The sequence below is a fragment of the Bombus vancouverensis genome, chromosome 13 (assembly GCF_051014615.1).
Source record: "Bombus vancouverensis nearcticus chromosome 13, iyBomVanc1_principal, whole genome shotgun sequence".
Taxonomy (NCBI): domain Eukaryota; kingdom Metazoa; phylum Arthropoda; class Insecta; order Hymenoptera; family Apidae; genus Bombus; species Bombus vancouverensis.
In genome coordinates, this window is record NC_134923.1 from 6,312,699 (window position 1) to 6,332,417 (window position 19,719).

At 38.3% G+C, this 19,719-nt stretch overlaps 2 protein-coding genes and 1 long non-coding RNA gene across 5 annotated transcripts in view; 2 read left to right on the forward strand and 1 right to left on the reverse strand.

Moving 5' to 3' along the window:
• The first annotated feature begins 791 nt into the window (after nt 1-791).
• LOC117162615 (uncharacterized) lies at nt 792-16,881 on the forward strand. Of its 2 annotated transcripts, XM_076623807.1 has the most exons (6): nt 792-995; nt 3,871-3,988; nt 10,453-10,569; nt 11,382-11,884; nt 12,206-12,732; nt 14,384-16,881. In XM_076623807.1, exons 2-5 carry the CDS (start codon nt 3,878-3,880, stop codon nt 12,726-12,728), a joined length of 1,254 nt encoding a protein of 417 aa, XP_076479922.1. In that variant the 5' UTR covers nt 792-995; nt 3,871-3,877; the 3' UTR covers nt 12,729-12,732; nt 14,384-16,881. The 2 variants fall into 2 exon arrangements, with proteins under 2 accessions (XP_076479922.1, XP_033200343.1); XM_033344452.2 differs by having other exon boundaries at nt 12,206-16,881.
• LOC143303519 (uncharacterized) lies at nt 6,577-11,388 on the reverse strand. Its single transcript, XR_013059910.1, has 3 exons — nt 10,834-11,388; nt 10,157-10,755; nt 6,577-9,994 (listed from the first exon to the last, which is right to left on the reverse strand). It is a non-coding gene; the product is annotated as an uncharacterized LOC143303519 (long non-coding RNA).
• Nucleotides 16,882-17,918: 1,037 nt separating the features above from the next.
• The window catches only part of LOC117162576 (uncharacterized), a 173,102-nt gene continuing 171,301 nt past the window's right edge, over nt 17,919-19,719 (forward strand). For both annotated transcript variants that reach the window (XM_033344425.2, XM_076623806.1), the window contains exon 1: nt 17,919-18,144. In XM_033344425.2, coding sequence (XP_033200316.1) covers nt 18,130-18,144 — 15 coding nt within the window. In that variant the 5' untranslated portion in view covers nt 17,919-18,129. The remainder of the gene's footprint in view (nt 18,145-19,719) is intronic.

Sequence of the window (19,719 nt, forward strand, 5' to 3'; positions counted from 1 at the left end):
ATTGTACATAAGACTGAAATTAATAAGAATGAAAAATAATGGAGTATCGGAAATAAATATATGTATATGTTTTCGTCATAAGAATTAATAAACTGTCAATAAAGAAGTAAACACGAATACTTCGATTGACCTATGCTCATTCATTTCATAAATGTTTCTCCAGTTCGTAATATCGTGTAACATAAAGCGATTACGTGTTTAAAGACCTGAGCGTATTGCATCAGTAATCTCGAGTAAAGCGCAGTGCTCAAAGGGTTATAAGCTTTATATATACGTATATATATATATATATATATGAAGGATCGAAGAGACAATTTCTCTAAGTATAATAAGAAAATACAGCTTGAGAAACATAACTACATATCGATGATATCTTTGCAAAAATATCGATTTCCACGTACAAGGCATATCTCACTCCTTTCTATGTTCATTATGGTACATTACAATTGTCACGCTTGCACAAAATAAACTAATATTTATGATTGTAACGTTTACCTAGAATAACGCTATATTTATGTATACTCAATAAAAAATAATTCTCTTCTCGTCATCCAATATGATATTCAATGTAATAGAATATTTTTATATATTCTGTTGTAGTCACAACTACTACATCGATTACATTTTTCTAAACCAGATAATTTACAAAAATTCGATTAAGAATCCCTGAAGTAGATTGAATCAGAAATTGCGCAGTGCTGGGTACCGAGAGGGAGTGATACGTCTTTGAAATGAAAGAGCGCCTGCGCTAGGAGCAGCACGGCGGTGGTCGGTGCAAGGAGGGTAACGGTGACCCAGGGGCGGCAGTGCGGGTTCAGGGGGCGGCGAGGGCAGGTGCCTCCGTTGGAACTACCCCTTGACAACAGCCCGCAGCCATTCTCACCTCCGGCCGATCTTACGTCGCGTAATTCTCCTTTCTTTCGACAATCGAACATCCGTCGATCGCGGTGATTCTCCTTCGTCTTGCTGGAACAAGGCTCACGCGATTCATTCAGGTAAATCGAACGAATCTAATGATAGTGTTTTTTTTTTTTTATAATAATTACGTAAACGCGATAAATTGGTATTATTGCGAATGACACCTACAAACGATCTTTTGGCGGTAGTGCGCCTCTGGGAGCTTATTTGTTGCGCGTTAAGCGGCTCCGATTACATAGTGCTTCCTGTTGTGGCATTATCGTGACACCGGTGTAATTCTCCGCAGAGAAGAACCTGCAAATAGGCACGTATATAATCGTTGATTACTTACCAGTAAGTGAAGACTCATCGTAAGCAGCTTGGGATGCTGTGAACGTGCCACGTCTCGATGTTTCTTCTCCATTTATCATTTTCTTTGTCATTCTTATTTCTGTGGTTGATTAAAAATGTTCCTTCGATCGATTTCAAAATACAGTGCCGTCGAATCAACTAGATTTGGACGATGTCTGTTCTATTTTACTGTGAAAAATAGGCAAGCAATTACGCAGACACGCGGCAAGGGGTAAGTTACGATAATAAATTGGCAAGAAAATGTCTGATGAAATATCCAAACAAAAATATTCCCTCTTTGGAGGAAACGAGAAATAAAATAGGTGGGCGAGTTCAAAAGAATTATTCTTTTCAGTGCTCTCGGGATTTTATGGGTCATGAGGGACAATCCTATTACATCTTGCTGGATTTCCCTGTGTCTATACTTACTTCTCTCAGTGAGATTACTTTCCTCACACGTATCGTTATCCTATGCTGAAAAACTCGTTTAATTGCGCCATTTAATTAAATCATCGTACCGTTAAAAGTATGTTTGATATAATGTTGCAAAATAAATATTCCTATTAATTCTAATGGCGTCCATGATACTAAAAGATACGCAGTTTTACGCTTTAACCGATTTATTCAAGGACAAAGGCCTTACCCAGTAAGATGAATCTATTCCGAAAGTAATTTATTGATAACAACGAGTTTCTCTGTATAAGACATAAACTCAATAAAAATTCAATGTTTTCGTTCAATTTTCCGATATACTACCTTATGTTTATACATGCGGCTAATCGATATTGTCCATATGTGTTTTCGGTCCATCGATTACAGCAATTAATCTTTCACGATAAAGGCTACATCGCGGTCAGCAAGTTTAATAGTTTGCTTTTAATAAATTCAGTGTACTTTGATATCCTGTGTAAAGTATTTTTACGGTACAATTAATTTGTCAACAACAGTTAATTTATCTACTGACAAAAGTAAGTTAAAATACTAAACGTTCATTTTGTTAACGCTAAATTTGATGGCTTTTGTAATTTCTCGCTGATAAAATAAATCGCTTGCAAGAAAATTAAAGCGATAGATCGCTTATCTTAATTCCGATTAACGTTATTTCCTTGTTATAGTGCTATAATGTATTGCATTGTTAAAATGGCATTGGAGATCCCTCTAATTCTCAGCTAACGACGAAGGGCACAGAAATTATATTTTATTCATCGACGACTTTGTTGATAGTACAGGGTTAGGTAAGAGTGTTACAAACGCACGCTATCGATATTTGAAAGATAATGTGCTTTAGCTTCATCCACTATGTATATAGGCAAAAGATTAAGTCATCCTAAGTTGCTTTATATTCTACGTAATTCTTTAACCTTTGAAATCACAAGTTCTCGAGCACTGAATATCTTGAATTTTGATCTCTAGTTCTTAAAAATATTAAATTCTTATCTTTTTGAAATTGTTTTGCAATTCTTAGAAGCTAAATCGGTATCATCCAGAAAATCTTTTAGGAATCCGTTTCCTAAACCTCGACTTTTTTTTTAAATGTCCTAAATATGTATTTAACTCAAAAATATCTATTACTTTCGAGCCTGAGTCTTTGACAAATTCTGTGCTCTACAAAAGTCTATAAAAATGTATAAAACCCTTAAAAGGAATGTGCTGGTCTTCATAGCGTGTTCGTCATCTTTGTAATTATCCAATTAAATTTTCATTTATAATTTTCTATCTATCTTCCTCTCCCTCCCCCCCTCTCTCTCTCTCTTTCTCTCTCTCGTGCGAAACAAGGTTGGAAGGTTGAAACAATTAGCGCGGGCGATGATGGATGTGTGTAACACGTGGACACATTCTGCTTGCCACGATAAACCAAAGTTAGACCTTGACTATGCACAGAAAGTGTTGGCTCTCTAACATTTGAAAGTTCAAAAGTACCTGTAATTATGTAATCATCGTGCATCGATAAACATCTGTATACGAGCATGGAAATAAGATCTCGTGCTTTTAATGCTCGCTAATCGCACGTCAATTTATGTATTTCTTTTTCATCTTTACGATGTTTCCATGTTTCTTCGATTATTATTCCTGAAAAATGAAAACGTTCGATCAACTGTCCAGTCATTGTTGCAAACGAGTAATTGGAGACCGATCGTTGCAAATTATACGATTCATCGGGAATAAGACTGCAACTAATAATGTTTGACGTTTCTCGTCATTTTTTTAATTATTCAGCATTGGAATCAATGTCGTGTCTTAAACGAAGGTCGTTCATTGCTAAGGTCGTGTTAATGTCAAATCATGCGAAGTCGCGGTTTTGAAGATTATCTGCAGTCACACGGAAGTTATTTTAGAGATCGTCAAAGGTCGCTTTACAGTTGTATAGGGTCGTTCCGAAGACACTCTATCTCACAGTTTTCGTTCATACGACATAAAGATCGGGATAAACAGTTGAGTATAAAAAGGGAAATTTACAGAATAAATCATCGCAAGAAAGTTTTTAGAAATTCAATGAAAGAAGAAGCAATATCATTGAACATATTATGAACAGGGACATAGAGTCACGTGTTTTACGGCCGGCGGAGACCGACTGAGGTTCGAAAGTTCGTGCCACTTACACAATCATCTCTTGGTAATTAGTTTCAGCATGGAGTGCCCCGAAGCGATGGAACGAGGCCGGAACTTTCGTCTGCTCACCGAGGAAGAGCTGCCTCGACTCTTGGACTTCCTTGCTGGCTACCTGCCCGAATCCTTAAAGGTGCGTGCAATTTCCCTTTGAATTTGCTCGGCTCAGGTTTACGCACAAGAAATTCAGGAAATCCTGGCAGGACCACCGGAGTTTGTAATTTGTCTTGCCCTTAGAGTTTCTATTATGGATTACTGAAATTACCTATTTCAAATACTACCGTGCTCCATTTGAATATCATGGCTACTATTTCATTTTCTTCGTACCATATTTATTTATCTTCGTTCAATTTCGGATATTTAACCGTTATTTCGCAACAGTCTGTATATGACAATTTTGCTCAGAAGATAAAAGACACGAGACATTTCGAATGTATGTTAAAAAATGAAGAAATGCCAGATAGATAGAACATGTAAACTCTGAAGAGAATGGAACAGAGTTTTACGGTTGAAAACTGTATAAGTTACATTTCTTCGTAATTAATGGTACCTTTTTTAATGCAAAAACCAATGAATCAGAAATTACGTGCCCTACGGAAAAACTTAATTCGTTTTGTTACACGTGCAAATTAGGTTTCCCCTGCTTGAAAATATTCCCCGTTGCTCTCGGATGTCGTGTTTTCGACTAATAATAATTCCAGCGATCGATCTCGAGCGCGTTTACATTTCGAAAAACAAAATAACCGGTTCCGAATGAATTATTCCAACGCTCGCATAATTACAGTGGTTCTCTGGAAATTACTATATTTTTTTGCGGCATTAATGCGAATACGTGAAAGGCGGCTGATTTACGAGATTCGCGGGCCAATTTTTGCGGACGAAAATTTAATTAAGAGCTTCGTGGCATCTTCTGCTCGAAAACGCGATTCTAAATCACGCTATGAGAGCCAGACGAGACCTTGAATTTGGTTAGAAATGCAGGCTAGGTGAACACATAGATCTGCGCTGCTGTAGAAAAGGTGACACGTAAATCTACGCGCGCAGAATGCACGACACGATTAATATCGCAAGGTTAAGGTCCTTGGAATTCACTGCGACGCGATAAAACAACCCACAAGGAATTTAGTGCGAACGAAGGCCAATACCTGCACGCGCTTGCCACCTTTAAATTATCGCTCCGCAGCCTGAAGTCCTTGGAAGACGTTCACGTTAGCTTTCTATCCTAAACTTGGAACACGATCGGCTCGAAGACGTTCCAAAATAGACCTCAAGTTGATCTAACCTTCGTCACTTTTTATGACTTTAACTTTCATGACTATACATACATTCGCATCTTCCGTGAACAAGCTGCATCCTTTCCACCCAGGCCTAATTTTTCTTCCCTATTTATTATACAAGCTCTTAACGATTTGTATTTATTATTATAAAAAGTTCACTATATCGCTTCAAGTCTAGAATAAATTTTTAACTTAATTAAACGTGGAACTAAACGGATGGTACATTTGAGAATTGAAATAAGAAATCCTTATGATCTTGACTTACACCAGCGCGATCCTTAGCCCGTCGATTATTATTCGATGTTACATGTCCCTAGTGTCCGAGATTTATGATAATTGGACAAATAGATCCTCGCAGGACCCAAGAATTAAAAGGTTCTTCGGAAAAGAGAAAAATTCGCTTTAAAGAAGTGCACGAATAAAACGTCGCACCTCGGGTCGCGTAAACGATCTCATGGAGGATTAAGATAAACTTAAAAAACGATCAAAGAAAGGACGAGTGAAAGAAAGAAAGAATATTTGAGATAAATGTACAGTAAGAAGAGGAAATAGGGATACAGAATCTGTCGTGGAGTTGGGAGAAAATTGGCCGGGCGATAGGGGGAGGATATCCGCAGGACTCCCGAGGGAAGAGGGGGCGAGGATCGACAGGATGAGATTACCGGTGTAAAGGAAGAGATCCTTGCGTAGTATTTCCGCCGTAACCCGGTATAAGTGGTCGGCCGTTGTGCTAGGTTAGTGTCAAGGTCGTAACCGTGTACAGGTCGCCTTGTGCAACGGCGATATTCTCGCCGGGATATTTGCACGCAGGGTCGTAAAGTGGCGCGAGCAACGCGGCGTGATATTTTTTCTAAGTGGTACATAGAAAGCTAGGCACGTATTAATGTATGATACCAAACCGAGGCTGAAATCTCTTTGCTGACGACACGTTTCGATAGATCAATCGCGTGTGCACCGATTACGCGATGGTAAAACGTGTCCTCGTGTTCATCACCATCGCCGTACGTTCGCCACGTTCGGCCATGTGTATGAAGCTGATATTTCTTGAACGGCTGTACCATAGTTCATTTTAATATCGCCATAAGAAGTTCACTACGCACAGCCACTCAAAAGTTTCAGGACATCTGCTATTTTTAATAAATTTCGATATCTAATGTAGATTATAAATTTCAAATCACTTGACGTTGTACTTATCGATGAAGTACTTCTGTGAAACAGATTGCGTCCCCATGCATACATTAGTATCTCATGAATGCTAATCTCCTACACAGTCAGGGAAGTGTATTCGATATCCATTTGGTCGATGACAAAGAAACGTGTGAAAAGCGATGGAGAAAAAAAGTTACTTTTTAAAATTATAAAAATATTTTTAACGATAATATCGATCACCGTTATCGGTCATTTATGATGCTATCTCGAATTATGAATTGCCTTCTACGCAGCAACGTTCGCCGCATGTAGTGGCCTGACAAATCGGCAGGTTATGCACCGTATACCGAATCTCGGGTGTCGGAAGTCTTGAAGCCGATCTTCACCGAATTCATTCGGCTGACGTCGTTATGACGTCACAACCACGATCGATATACACGGCGAACTGGAGAGACCACCTTCAGTGATACCAGTATCATCTGTATTATCAGTCTTATCGTTCAAGCGTAATCAGCATCTTAGTTTATCTTCATGATTTTGGTGTTTTCTTTCCGTTCATTCTCCTCGAGTATCTCACGTTCCGTTCCTTATTGTTACGCTGCGTCGTTATACGTACAGTTTGTTTTCATTAAGTTTACTGGTGCCGCTTCGTTCCTTTTCTTCATTATAGTGTGTTCGCGTTAAACATTTCATCTCAAGCATCGATTATAAGATCTTCCTCCTCTTTCTTTTTTGTAGCATGTTATACGCATATCTGTAAAATATCAATGGAAATAAGAAAGTACTATACGTAATTTTAAAGTTTCTTTCTAGAAAAGATACTACATAGTATGTATCTCGATCGAATAGTATACGTTATACGTATAACACAGTACATATCTATACTAAATGTCTCGTATCCATTTATTACGACCTCGACTATTCTCTTCGCACGTACTGCTGCAGTAATGGGTATTGATAGACGTTAAAAACACTCGAGTACCTATAATGGGAATAAGCAACAGTCTGTATACTATTTTCTGAACACCTGAGCACATAGATCGAAGTAATTTAAGATATCGTAATAAAGGCGTAATTGAAATTTGTAATCAAGACTGAATTGTGCATTATATAGTAAATCTGAAGAATTTCGTGTCAGCAATTTCCAAATATTTAAAGCTGAAAACGGCGGGGCAACGAATTTACAAAGAGACTCCGCCGGCATCGATCCATCTTTTTCTCTTTCGCCTTTCACTCTCGAGCCAGTGAGTTATCGATCTAAAAAGAGCTTTGTTTGTTGCTCGTCGACGGCTGGCGGGACTACCGGTGTTACGACTGCTGGCCACGCCACCTCAATTCCGGTACCGATGTGCAAGGTGTAGCGGAGTCAAGGCCAAGGTTGCGTTTCCATGATCAACGCACGGCGTTGATCTCGTAATCTCACTGCGATATCGACAGAGATTCGTTCTTGCGACACTCCATTGGAATTCGATGTTGTAAGCGTTTAACGTTATCGAGAAAGTCGTCGATTGCTTATCTGCGATCATAAGCTCTTACGTCTCGCATAACGTTCGTAATTTACCATTTGTATTATGCCAGGCATAAGCGATACACAATCCTCTCGCGTTTAGGCTTTCTTTGAAAAAGATGATCGAACGGTAGTTTTATTGCATTTTATTATTTTGCAAGCCTTATAGCGTACTTCACGATATCTTTCGAAAACTAACTAACAAAGATACAAAAATTTCGTAACTGGACACAAACGTACCGTCTTTAATTCCTTGAATGCAAAATTCCAAAAGATGGTTCTGTTCAGATCGCAAGCAATGGTTCTCCGGAGTTATTTTTTCATCTTTTCTGCGATCCCGCTTCGCATTAGCAGTTCGCGCGATTCGGAAGAATTAACGATGACCATTGGTACTCGCGTTGTGTGTTATAATGCTTGGCCAGCATGAAACGATGGCGCATGCCGGCTACGTCATTTATCCTCGAATAAAGCTGTGCCAACCAACGAAAAGGCAAGGTCAAGGTTGTGTCCGGACGTGCACACGCGATGCTGTACGGCTTTTTCGAATCCGCATTTGAATCGATGCTCCTTGCACGCTTACAACGCGTCATGATGATCCTTAACGAGCAACGACAGCCTGTCTCGAAGAGGTTCGATAATGAGTAGCTTCGCCGGACCACTTTTTGAATCGCCTCTTTCTTCTTTTGTTTCCGTGACAAGTGGATGAAGCGAGAGAAACTCGAAGCCCAACATACATCATCTTTTCTTCCTTACATTAGCTGTTCGGCTTAGGGGAGATTGTCTACAGCGGTAGCAAGTGGCGATGAGGTAAGATAACTATAGTACACTACTAACAGCAGTGTACATAATGACACCATTTCGTTTCCTTTCTTTCATATAAATAGGTACAGTTAGTACGACCTGAAGAAATATCAATCAACTGTTCATAAAATAACGAAGTATTTCTGTTACGGTAATATTCTGCTTTTTGTTAAAACAGAATGTGTGATACGAAGCGTGAAACACGTATACGTTGGTTGCAAGTATATTCATTAAGGAAAAAGGAAAAATACGGTTATATATTAAAAATAATAAAGCTGCCAGGTCTCGTTTATTCGCCACGTTAACGCACGTTACGTGTTACTCTATTATTATCTCTAAACCGGGTAAATTAGCTTGCATGACTTTTATCTCGCTAGCAATTTGAAGTTTCTCCAATAACGTTGGTTTTTTTAAGGTCATGATAAGGTAAATAAACTTCTTTAGTTTCACTTTTGCCAGTGTATAATAAAAATGAAATTTTAAAGAGAGAAAGAGGAACTTTATCAGTGGATTTATTTTTAAGATTAATTGACATAAGGAATTAGATAAGAAGAGGCTGCTGAAACAAATTTACGTGTTAATATTTTACTGGATATGAAGATTCAATTTCTCAAAATTAATTTTATGTATACGCGGTGCGACACGTCGAGCGCGAAGAGAAGCATTTTCGCTCGAAAGACACCAAACGAATCGGGACAATTCCTGCAACTTTCTTATTTGCATCATCTCTCTCGGCTCTTTTCACGATCGAGCCAGTGATATGTAAATTTACGCCGGTCATACTTCACGCGATGCATGTGAAACATTTTATTATACGACATCTGTGCTCACAAAAATATTTCAAGTAAAAATGAGCACGCTTACGTTCCTTTTTCAGAAAACGAGATGCGGGGAATTTGCCTGTCTTTCATGCGGTCGAGGAAGCTAAAATTCCACACGCTTGACGAAAAAATAAAATGTAAAAAATAAAAATAATAGAAGAGATATCGGCAGTAACGGGCAAAACACTCGCGACTACGTGACGCTATTGGGTCGTATTCAAATTCCAAATTAAATTGACGTGTGAAATCGCTAGAACGTTCGCAGTGTATCGTGCATGATATTCGTCCATTCTGCCTGATGCAACGGTTATATAAAATCTAGGACAGACTACGACGTTCCGCAATACTGTCGATTATTTACTTACTTTCAACCGAGAGGTTGTTACAGAGCTGGTAGCTCGCATGATGCATCTGCATTCAATATGTATATTCTGCAATCGATACAGATATCACTAGAATTTTAAATGGTCGTCTGTTACAGTTATTGGCAACCATAGTCTTTTGTAGCAATATGATTCGATTTCGATGTCTGTTGGTGGCAAAAGTGGTCGAACGAATGGAACTCATCGTGACTATTTTCCCCCCTGCAAAATTGAAAATCATTACAATATTTGAGGAAGAAAAAGGGAATGCTTTAGACACGAACGTATCAGAGATAGCACGTGTTTTATTTTAAGAGCCGACGTCTGGAGCGTCGCCCTTGGCTAGATTACTCTTTATCTTGCAGCTTCCCTGTAAATATCCACCTTTTCATCTCAGACGTTGCCTTTAGTCAATGCTCACCACGGGAAAGAAATCCACCCCTTAACTACCCCAAGAGCTTGTACTCTTCTAATTCTTCCACGAGATGAAAAGATTTCCAACTGTTTCTTCGCGGATCCACAGCTTTGTAACTGCTACAGTGCAAAAAGATTACTTGTCATTTTGTCCGTTTACTTGGCAAGGTGGTTATTCAGCTGGGAAACTACTGGTTTGAAACAGAGTACAAACTCTTCGTCGATTGTTTGCAGCTTTTAACGTAACTGTCTTCTTTGTTTTACAGTTCCATCAGACTTTGTTGACCTACATGCATGACAGAGTATGGGATTTTAATTTCTACGTAGCTAATAACTGGCCCGAGGACGCGATCTGCTTACATTTCCCCGGAATGACATTATCTGTGAGTATAAAATAAATCTCCATTCGTTTCAAATTATACTTTAACCGCGACTGATCCTATCTCGCGACAGTCCACTTATACTACGTTTATTTCCCTCGAGTATATCAGGGAAAAAGATATCGAACATTGTCCGTGTAATTTATCTTCTTTCATAAATTTAAAAGATAAAATATTTTTAAATCGCTCCTGTGAAACAAAGTACTCGATGATTCAATTAAATACTCAGGCGGATAAAAAATATAAAGTTGAAAAAGGAATGTGTACCTATCTCACGAGCCTTTGGCAAATTCATCTTGTTTCCGAACGTATAGCGTAGAGGTGCAGAAAAGTTGGCCCAGATACTTGCTTGGCTTTCGGCCAATCTTTTGTCTCACAGCCTTGCCAGTTCATTACCTGACCTCAGTCGTGACTCTTCTAATCTACATCCTATCTCTCTCGATGTTCTTTACTTAATTAACGTGTCCGCAATCTTGTGCGTTCGATAACTTGTTATCGTTAAATTCTCTTGTCCTTTCCTGAAATTTGCCAATTCGTAAATCAAAAGGCGTAAACCCTGATACTTTCCATTGTATTCATTTGTTTGATCGCATTGAAACCAAGGTGCCTAAATTCCCCAAAGGGACAAAGTTAAATTTCAAATGGGATTTTACGACTTTAAAAGTCGGGACAGAGTAAATCTGAACGTTCGGCGACAAAACCCAATGATAAATAATTCATGCGCCCGAGGACAAGGCCTTTCACAACTTCCCTTAGTTTTAGCGCCGGTAGAAGACCAATCTCTTCTTTAACGTAATCACTTCATCGATTTTCAGCCTCATGGTTTGCTGTTCGAGAGCGTGGGCGTCTTTTGTCCTAACGACCGACTGGAACTACTCACATTATTGAGGAACGAAGATGTTTTGATCGATTGGTCGAAGCCTTTGTACATTAACTTCATACACTATGCCTTAGCGGAAAAGTTGACACATCTTTACGAGGGGATAGGAACTATAGAGAGGGTGGCTGGAGATGTCTACATGTGCGCGGACCCGAACAACCTAAACTGCGTGGAGGAAGCAGACGAGGACGCAGATCCTGACATACAAGTTCAACCGCTGAAAGCAGAACACGCCGAAGGAATTTATGAACTGTATCCTGCTAACGATATGGAGTGTCATGAAGTCTTCCTGCGGCTAATCAGAATCCTTCCAGCAGCAGGAGTCTTTGTTAAGGGAAGTTTAGCAGCGTGGATGGTCCAGTCTTACTATGGAGCCATGTTCTCCATGCAGACCAAGCCAGAATACAGACGGAAGGGCTACGGTACAAAATTAGCAAGGTAGACGAATCTTATCTTCTATTGTTATATTTGTATATCTTCGTGATATAATCGGATCATTGCTTGATGAACGAGTTTAACACTTTCACTGCTACCGACTTGATTGTTTGTTTCAAAAAAATTTGAGAAACTAACAAAATGGTGAACACCCTACTCAGAAAAAGATCATTAGTATAATAATAAAGGCATTCCTGATAAAAATAGAATGCATTTTCAGAGGTAGATCGTCATATTCTAGTAGCAGCGAATGTGTTACGGTAAATAATCTGGAAAAAGTCTTACACCAACGATACTTCTCCATTCATAATAGTAAAATCGTAGGTACTTGACCAAAAAAGTCGTCGACAAGGGGTACCAGCCGTTCGTTGTGATACGTCCTGAAAATGACGCGAGTCAGAGTTTGTACAAGAAATTAGGATTTAAGAGGCTGTACCAAACCGTACGGATGTCGTTCATGCCATCAACGTGGCAGGACGAAGAAACGAAGATGAACCGAGTCTTACGAGAGAACTTGGAGAACGCCGTCAGACAGCTAACCATCGAGCAGAAAGTTGCGGACGCGTTCAGAAATGAAGAAATGATTTCCATTACGGAAGAAACCATAGAAGGCAAGGAACAGATGTCGGAATGTCTGAACGAAACAGGGAATTTGTTGGTGGAGGAACCCGAGGAAGGATCCGAAGAGGACGAAAATCCTTTGGGAGAGGAGACAGAAGAAAGAATAATAGTGACCGAACTTTCGGTCGAAGGAAACGTCGAAGTAGAATCTGCTGATAATACCGCAGAAACTGCGAATGGTAGCAATCAAGACGATGGGGGAACAAATACTGGGGACGCGGAGTAATTAAGTACTTACATGTTCGATTATTCGATAAAAGGTCCATGATTTACGTCGAGTTGCTCGCTCGAGTGTACGCTTCTCCTTTCAAGGCTAACGGAGGAAAGAGAGCGATTGGTATACTAGCGAATTTTCCAGCCAAAAATTCTAACATTCAATTTATACATATAAAAAGCTGACTTGGAAATGCACTTTAAATAAGCTACAGTTCTTTAACAAAATTTTTCTTAATGCTTTTGCAAGCAAACCGAATCAAAGCAGCAACAATTGAAAGTATTAGTTGTGATATGCTTTTAGACTATTTATTCATTGATAGGTATGTTCTAAAGCGGTAGCCTTTTGTGAGGGAGAGCTCTCGAGCGACATGACACTAGGAAAGAGAAAAGAAATTATTTTAAGAAATTTAACGATTTTACGGCACCGCGTTCGTGCGAGGCTTCAATTCGAGTACGAAAGTGCGTAGATACGAGATTTACGTACGGGTTCCTCATATCAGACTGCTTGAAGTATGTCGTAAAGATCTCAGGAAACAGTTAGATGTATCCTTTGAATCGCCAAGTTTAGATTGTTTCAAAGTCTATCTGTACCTGTTGTATTTGGTGGATTCATTGTTTCAGATGTTTGGCGTTAAATATTTTAACAATTTGTGAGTACATCTGTGTGGAGTGTATTTGGAAGTTTACCTGAAATTAATCGTTCGTTTAATCGTCTTTTCAGGCCAATGGCAATTACAACTGATAATTCTTGACGAAATAATGCTTACGTGTTCTTATCGAATAGTCTGTGAGTTATATAATAATTAATTAAACATAATTAACATGAATATTTAATGAGTATCGAAAGAGGAAAACTGAATGCGATCGACAAGCAAAGACACGAAGAACCTTTAGCGACCAAAAACTATGATAGACTTTGAATTATGAATTGCATATATACCTATCTAAACGATGAATCCTATAAATGGACAAAAAGAAACGAACGCGATGAATCGTCGTGGAACGCGCGACCGCTTAGAAATTTACGCGCTAAATCAATCTGTGATTATAATTTCCCTATATAAAGTAGCGTTTCGAACAAAAATTCAGAAGCCTCGTGCGACCTCGACACGCTTTCCTTAATACAAGTAGAAGCCAATTACTGTACCGGTGCGCTCGACCGTATTAAATTTCAGGTACGTTGAATTATGGGATAACAACATTGACTCGACAAGATTGAAACCAGGTAGTGAAAGATATTTCGTTCGAAAACTTATCTACGAGCTTCTAACGCAGCCTGCATGCGACGCTATGGCGTCATTTCGAAAGAGTAACTAATGCCTAATCTTAAGGCTCTGTTTCACAATCTGAAGAAATTATTATAATATTTTTTTATTCAATACAGAATAAATTCTATAAATACAAGAAGTAAATTCGAAGTAAGACCTGTGAGTATAGTGCACCGGCACAGCGATCGGTTTAGCGTGCGAGCCAATGATAATAATAATAATAAAAATAGTTAATAGCGATCATACAATTAATATTACTATTAGTTACAGAATATACATGTATAATATGAATATACGCGCAAAAAGGAAGCCCGATCAGCCCGGTTCGCTTACTGAGAAAATCCTTTTTTAGAATTTAGATCGTTACTATTTGTATCATTTTTTCTATATTTTACAGATACGTTTTATCAATGATACTCGACGTGGCAAACACGTGTGAAAGAACAGGTATAAGAAGGTCGGTGCTGGGACGACCGGGCAGTTCCTCGAAGGCCCTCAATGTCCCTCCTTTATTTTGGATTTTCGACGTTTCCGGGGGCCAGCTGTGATATTTTCCTCACTCCACTTATGCTCTGGTTACAGTACCGACAAATTTAGATTTAGACAATTGATTGTTAATGGAACATGCTGGGACTCCTTCAATTCCATTGATATTTTGTCACCGACGTGCTTAAAATAGCGAATAAATTTGTTATTTCGTATTGTTTCAGTTATTGACTCTTAGAGGACCAAGAAAACCAATATATTGGCAACAGTGGCGTAAAACGTAACTCTCAAAATTATAGTGTCTTCAAATTCACCTAAAAATTATTATAACGTATGAAAAATTAGTGTCCTCTGAGTGTAAAACATTTTACAACAAAAATATGTCACGTACGTTACCTTGACCACGTTAAGAAAAAAGATAATATAATTCATATCCTAACTCCAGTTTAGATAATTACGAGCATAAAACTGGATATAAAATTGATAAATGATTGGTCGTTTAAACGTACGCGATAATGTACATGTTTAATATCTGGAAAGAATTCTGTGTACCTCCCTATATTGCTTAAACAGCAAAGCTTGTCAAGTTCGTTTTGCCAGTTTGAGTTGCAACGTTAATCATAACCTGATCCACAAACGGTCGCAATTTCGAATACTTTCTTACACTATGCACAAGCTCGAATAAAATTCGTAAATACGATTAAAGATGTGTAGAACGGTTATTACGAGAGATATGAATTTTCGAATCGAATAACACAGAACGAAAAGGGCACTGAATTTTGAAGTTCAATTAGTCCAAGATAATCTCAACTTCGAAAGATTTGCATACGTGATTTTGGGCACAAGAGAAAAATCATCGTAGTTCCTACATCTATAACTAGATAGCGAAGGTGGTTAGTGGCGCTATCGTCAGAACAGTTTTCCCTCCAATTTTAAGTTTGGCTGCGCAGTGCAATTTTCGATTCGGTTCGTTGACCGCGCCATGTCAATTATAATTCCGAGTGTGATAAAAGTGCTATTTCTTCCGTCATACGATCACTAATTAGTGCTAGAACATCGATAAGATTCTGTTCTTTCTCAAAGACATATTTAAAGAAGCGTGATAACGTATAAATATTGGATAGATGTATGATCATACAATTTTTATAGACAGAGAACCCATCTCGATTCGAAACCCGGTTAACGGATGAATTAGCGGATCTATTTCTCAGCTCCATCGTATTGCCATTTGTTCAGTCATATCAAACAATGTTTATAAATTAAAGTAAAAATTCACGTAATATAGTTTTGATAGTCATTGATCGGCCTGGCGGAAAAGGATTTCCAGCAATTAATGACGTGTGTATAATTCGCACAAACTGATTTCTCGTAATGGCCGTACGCCATGTAATTCCGTTGCACAAGTTTCAACCAATTAATTGCAAATCATTATTTCCAAATACTTGCTAAAACAAGTAAGAAATAATAACAAATAAATTTTGGAAACTAATTTTTTAGACTAATAAAAAATGCATTTGACTTTGTATTTAAATTTTTTATCTTTTTTTATCTAGTCAAAACATTTGATTTCGTAGCTCCATGCATTATTGATTACAGTTCCGAACACATTTCTTTTTGTTTGTATTTTTTGCTATAATTTAAGAAAATAATTCATTCTCATTTACATTCATTTAATCTATCTTTAAATGATGTCACGTTTTTATGAAACAATTGCGACGGAAGGACATGAAAGATGTCTGAATAGAAAATTAGAAAAGAAAAGAGCAACAACGAAATAATCACTGTAATTAAATCTATACACGCCTGTACCTATTAGTTTGCTAATCGTAGCACCGTGCAAATCAATGTTTCGCGAAATAGGCCTAAAATCCGTCTATCGACATCTAAACATGTTTCTTCAACATATATTGTAAGTATATACATATACATATATATACATTAATATATGCATATATATCTGTATGTGTATATACATATATACATATATATGTATATATGTGTATGTATATATATTATGTATAGGAATATATATGACATATATATTCTTATATATTTCCTCGTGCACGTTGCCTTCCGCTACAACAAAATCTTTATCTGGAGCAACCACTTAAATTTCTGTCATATAATATATGAAAGTTATACAAAAACTGTTAAATAAATAAAAAGGGAATTATATCGCGAATGCAAAATTATCGGGTCTATTCATTATACGGAACGAGAAAACGAAGTTAACCTATAAAGCGTAATGCAGGGGAATGTAGCATGTCTATCACAAAGGCAGACATTGATTTTTGTAATTTGTGTGTTCGATAAAGGCAAGTATTTTCAACGCGTGAGATTTTTTATGAAAATTGGACATTGGAAATGAGCTTTGGATAATAAATGGAATAAATAAATATGATTTTCCAACGGTGGTGTGATTTATTATGCACTTTTATCGACACACTTGTCCATCTATATCGACCATGTTCGTTAAATTCGGAATTGATAGTTATTTTACGTATAGTAATTTATAAAACAGTAAATTCTTACAATATTTTATTTGTTGCCCGATTTCGACCACTTGAATATCATTACTGTTTATTTGTATTAATCTTTCACACATTTTTATGCTTCTCAAAATACATTCAACTTTTTTAACGTCATTCTTTATAGATTCCTTTAAATTCTAACACTTGGTTTTTACAATAAGTAATTAAATGTAACCGCACTTACATTAAACGTAATGATTAAAATTTACAAAGCACAATCGATGTCTATTACAATTTTATCAATATCGTATTTTATCTTCGTAGACACATTGTTTTATGATAATGATCAACTAATTATGAAAGATTCATCTTTTGACAAACAGCACTCTTACACTATCAGCTGATTCATAACAGAGATCGTAAATATGCGTCACGAGTTAAACGTCAAACTTTCAATTACTCTTGGCAAAAGTTTGACATTTTGAAATCTAATCGATCACGGCATATTAATTTTCAACGTAGATACACGAACATGAACGGTTTCTTGAGTCCGTAGTTCGAACATGAAGCAACATATCACCAGGAGCACAAATTCTTACATCGGGTTCAGGTTAGAGAGCACAAAAATCGGCCATGTAGTTTTATCTGCACGACGCGACGCTTGGGAGTGTCTGTTGGAAATCGAAGATGTCTTATCAATTAGTGGTAGAATAAGATTGTGACGATAGAAAAATACGTAACCGCGAATACTAGAGTTCGAGATGAGAAAGAGGTGCACGGTGTATAAAATTGGTAGCGTTTCACGATGTACTGCACTAAGCGATCTACAAGAAGGAGAAGAGACGACAGGTGACTGGTGGCTTCGCCATGCGCGTTGCTCGCTCGACCTCGGCGTCGCTCGAGCACGCTCGTCATAGCTCGGGCGCCTCCGGCGGCGAATGGTGGGGCGAGCAGTGTATCCGTGACGTCACATAATTAGAGTAAATACAAAGTAGTCTTGATGGGACAGCGGCGTGCGCCGCACCGTGAGTCGCTGGTCCGCGCGCGTCAAACTTATATCGTTTCGATACACGCACACCGCGTTTGTGTAGCTCGTGATATATCGCGCTATGTGCCGTCAGTGTGTGTGTGCCAAAGGATCCTAGATGACTGTGGGAATAGTAAGTGACAGTCGTGCAGCAAAGAAATGGAAAAGATAGAGGTGAGCCGATAGTAATTTGAAAAAAATTTTGTAATTAAAAAGTTGGCTTGCGCTGGCTTAAATACAGATTCCGCGCGCCTGCGATCTTTCTCTTCCCTCCGCTCGTTGTGTCGAATTCACTCGATGTGTTCTCGCTCGTCCGTAATGCAGAAGTGACAGCGTGGTGATGAGTGGGGGAAGGGGTAGTCAATGGAGGGGAGACGGTCGTGTACTTAGACATCTGGCAACGAATGCAATTGTGTGTATCTTCAATGTGCCACACTATTAGAAGGACTGATTAACTCTCTCCCTCCTCCATCGTTATCAGCGCGTCGTCTTTCTCTGTTTCATTTTCATTTCTCTGTGTCAACTTTGTGATTCTGCGTTTATCTCTCTCGCACGTTTCTTAGCCTTCCACCGCCACCTCCTCCCCCCTTTCTCTCCCCCTCTCCACCCTTATTCCACCCCCACTCTATTCGTTCTTTCTCTTGCTTATTCGTACGCTTGCTTACTATTTCTCTCTGTTCTTCTACGTTTACATGTCTCGCTCTCTCCCTCTTCCTCTTTCTTTATCTCTTGTATTCTTTCTTTCTTTCTTTCTCACGCTTCCACCAATACACTTTGTGCTTCTTTCTCTCTCCCTCTCTTTTTCATGTTCTCTCACTCGCAGTTAGTGAGGTATTTATAGATGTGCCTTAACCCGATTTAACACAGCCACCTCGACTCGCATTGTCCTAACAACGATTTAATGAGAAATTACATTTTTCCCCGAATTGTTTAGCTGTTTTTTTTTTCGCGCTTTCTCTTTCCTTTTTCCAAAAAAAAAACATCATCGAGATTAAATGGAATCGTGTGAAAGAAAAGGGTCGTAAGAGAAAACACAACAACATTATTCGTGCACACGTCCAAAAGTCGAATCGATAAGTACGTCCGTTATTATTAGGACGAAATATTATGGTACAACGGGTAGATAAATAGAGCGTCGTCTGTTTAAAGGAAATTTTAAGAGTGTATGTTTGGCTGCCGTGAGAAAAATATATTTAGAAGTGTTTCGTGGAAAGGATGTACAGTCGAATGAGAAGTTTTACAACAACTTTTATTATCGACAAGTTTCTACTCTCTCTCGCTCTATCTTTTATTTATGATAACGAAAGCGATTAAATTGGTGTTATTTACCACTTGAAATATAGCAACCATTGATCCGTAATTATTGATTTGTTGGCAATACTTTTTCATTATTTTTAACGTAACTCGTGTATCTTTTTTTTCAGTTTTCTTCTTTTTTTTTTGTCATCTCCCCTTCTATTCCCGTGCTCCCTCCTTCTTGCACGCTTACTGACTCACTCACTCACTCGTTCGCTCGCTCGCTCTTGCTGTCTTTATTATTAGTGGACGAATTGAAAGTATACATTTGAGAATTAAATCGATAATGCGGGGTCGCGAGTCACGGTTGTACTTATTATATCAGGGCCTAAGCGGTGAGCGTCATTTTTGTTATCGTAATTCAACTGAGTATCTAATACACGTAAAGCAGTCTATTGTCTTTTTCTCGCAATAAGGAGACAACAAACTTCTACAGTTTTTCGTCGCCTTTGT

Excerpts from the sequence above, each read along its gene's own strand:
- LOC117162615 (XM_033344452.2), top strand. The coding sequence starts at position 3,878 with ATGGAGTGCCCCGAAGCGATGGAACGAGGCCGGAACTTTCGTCTGCTC. Across the intron at positions 10,570-11,381 it reads TCCCCGGAATGACATTATCT|CCTCATGGTTTGCTGTTCGA; the intron begins GTGAGTATAAAA and ends ATCGATTTTCAG. Across the intron at positions 11,885-12,205 it reads TACGGTACAAAATTAGCAAG|GTACTTGACCAAAAAAGTCG; the intron begins GTAGACGAATCT and ends GTAAAATCGTAG.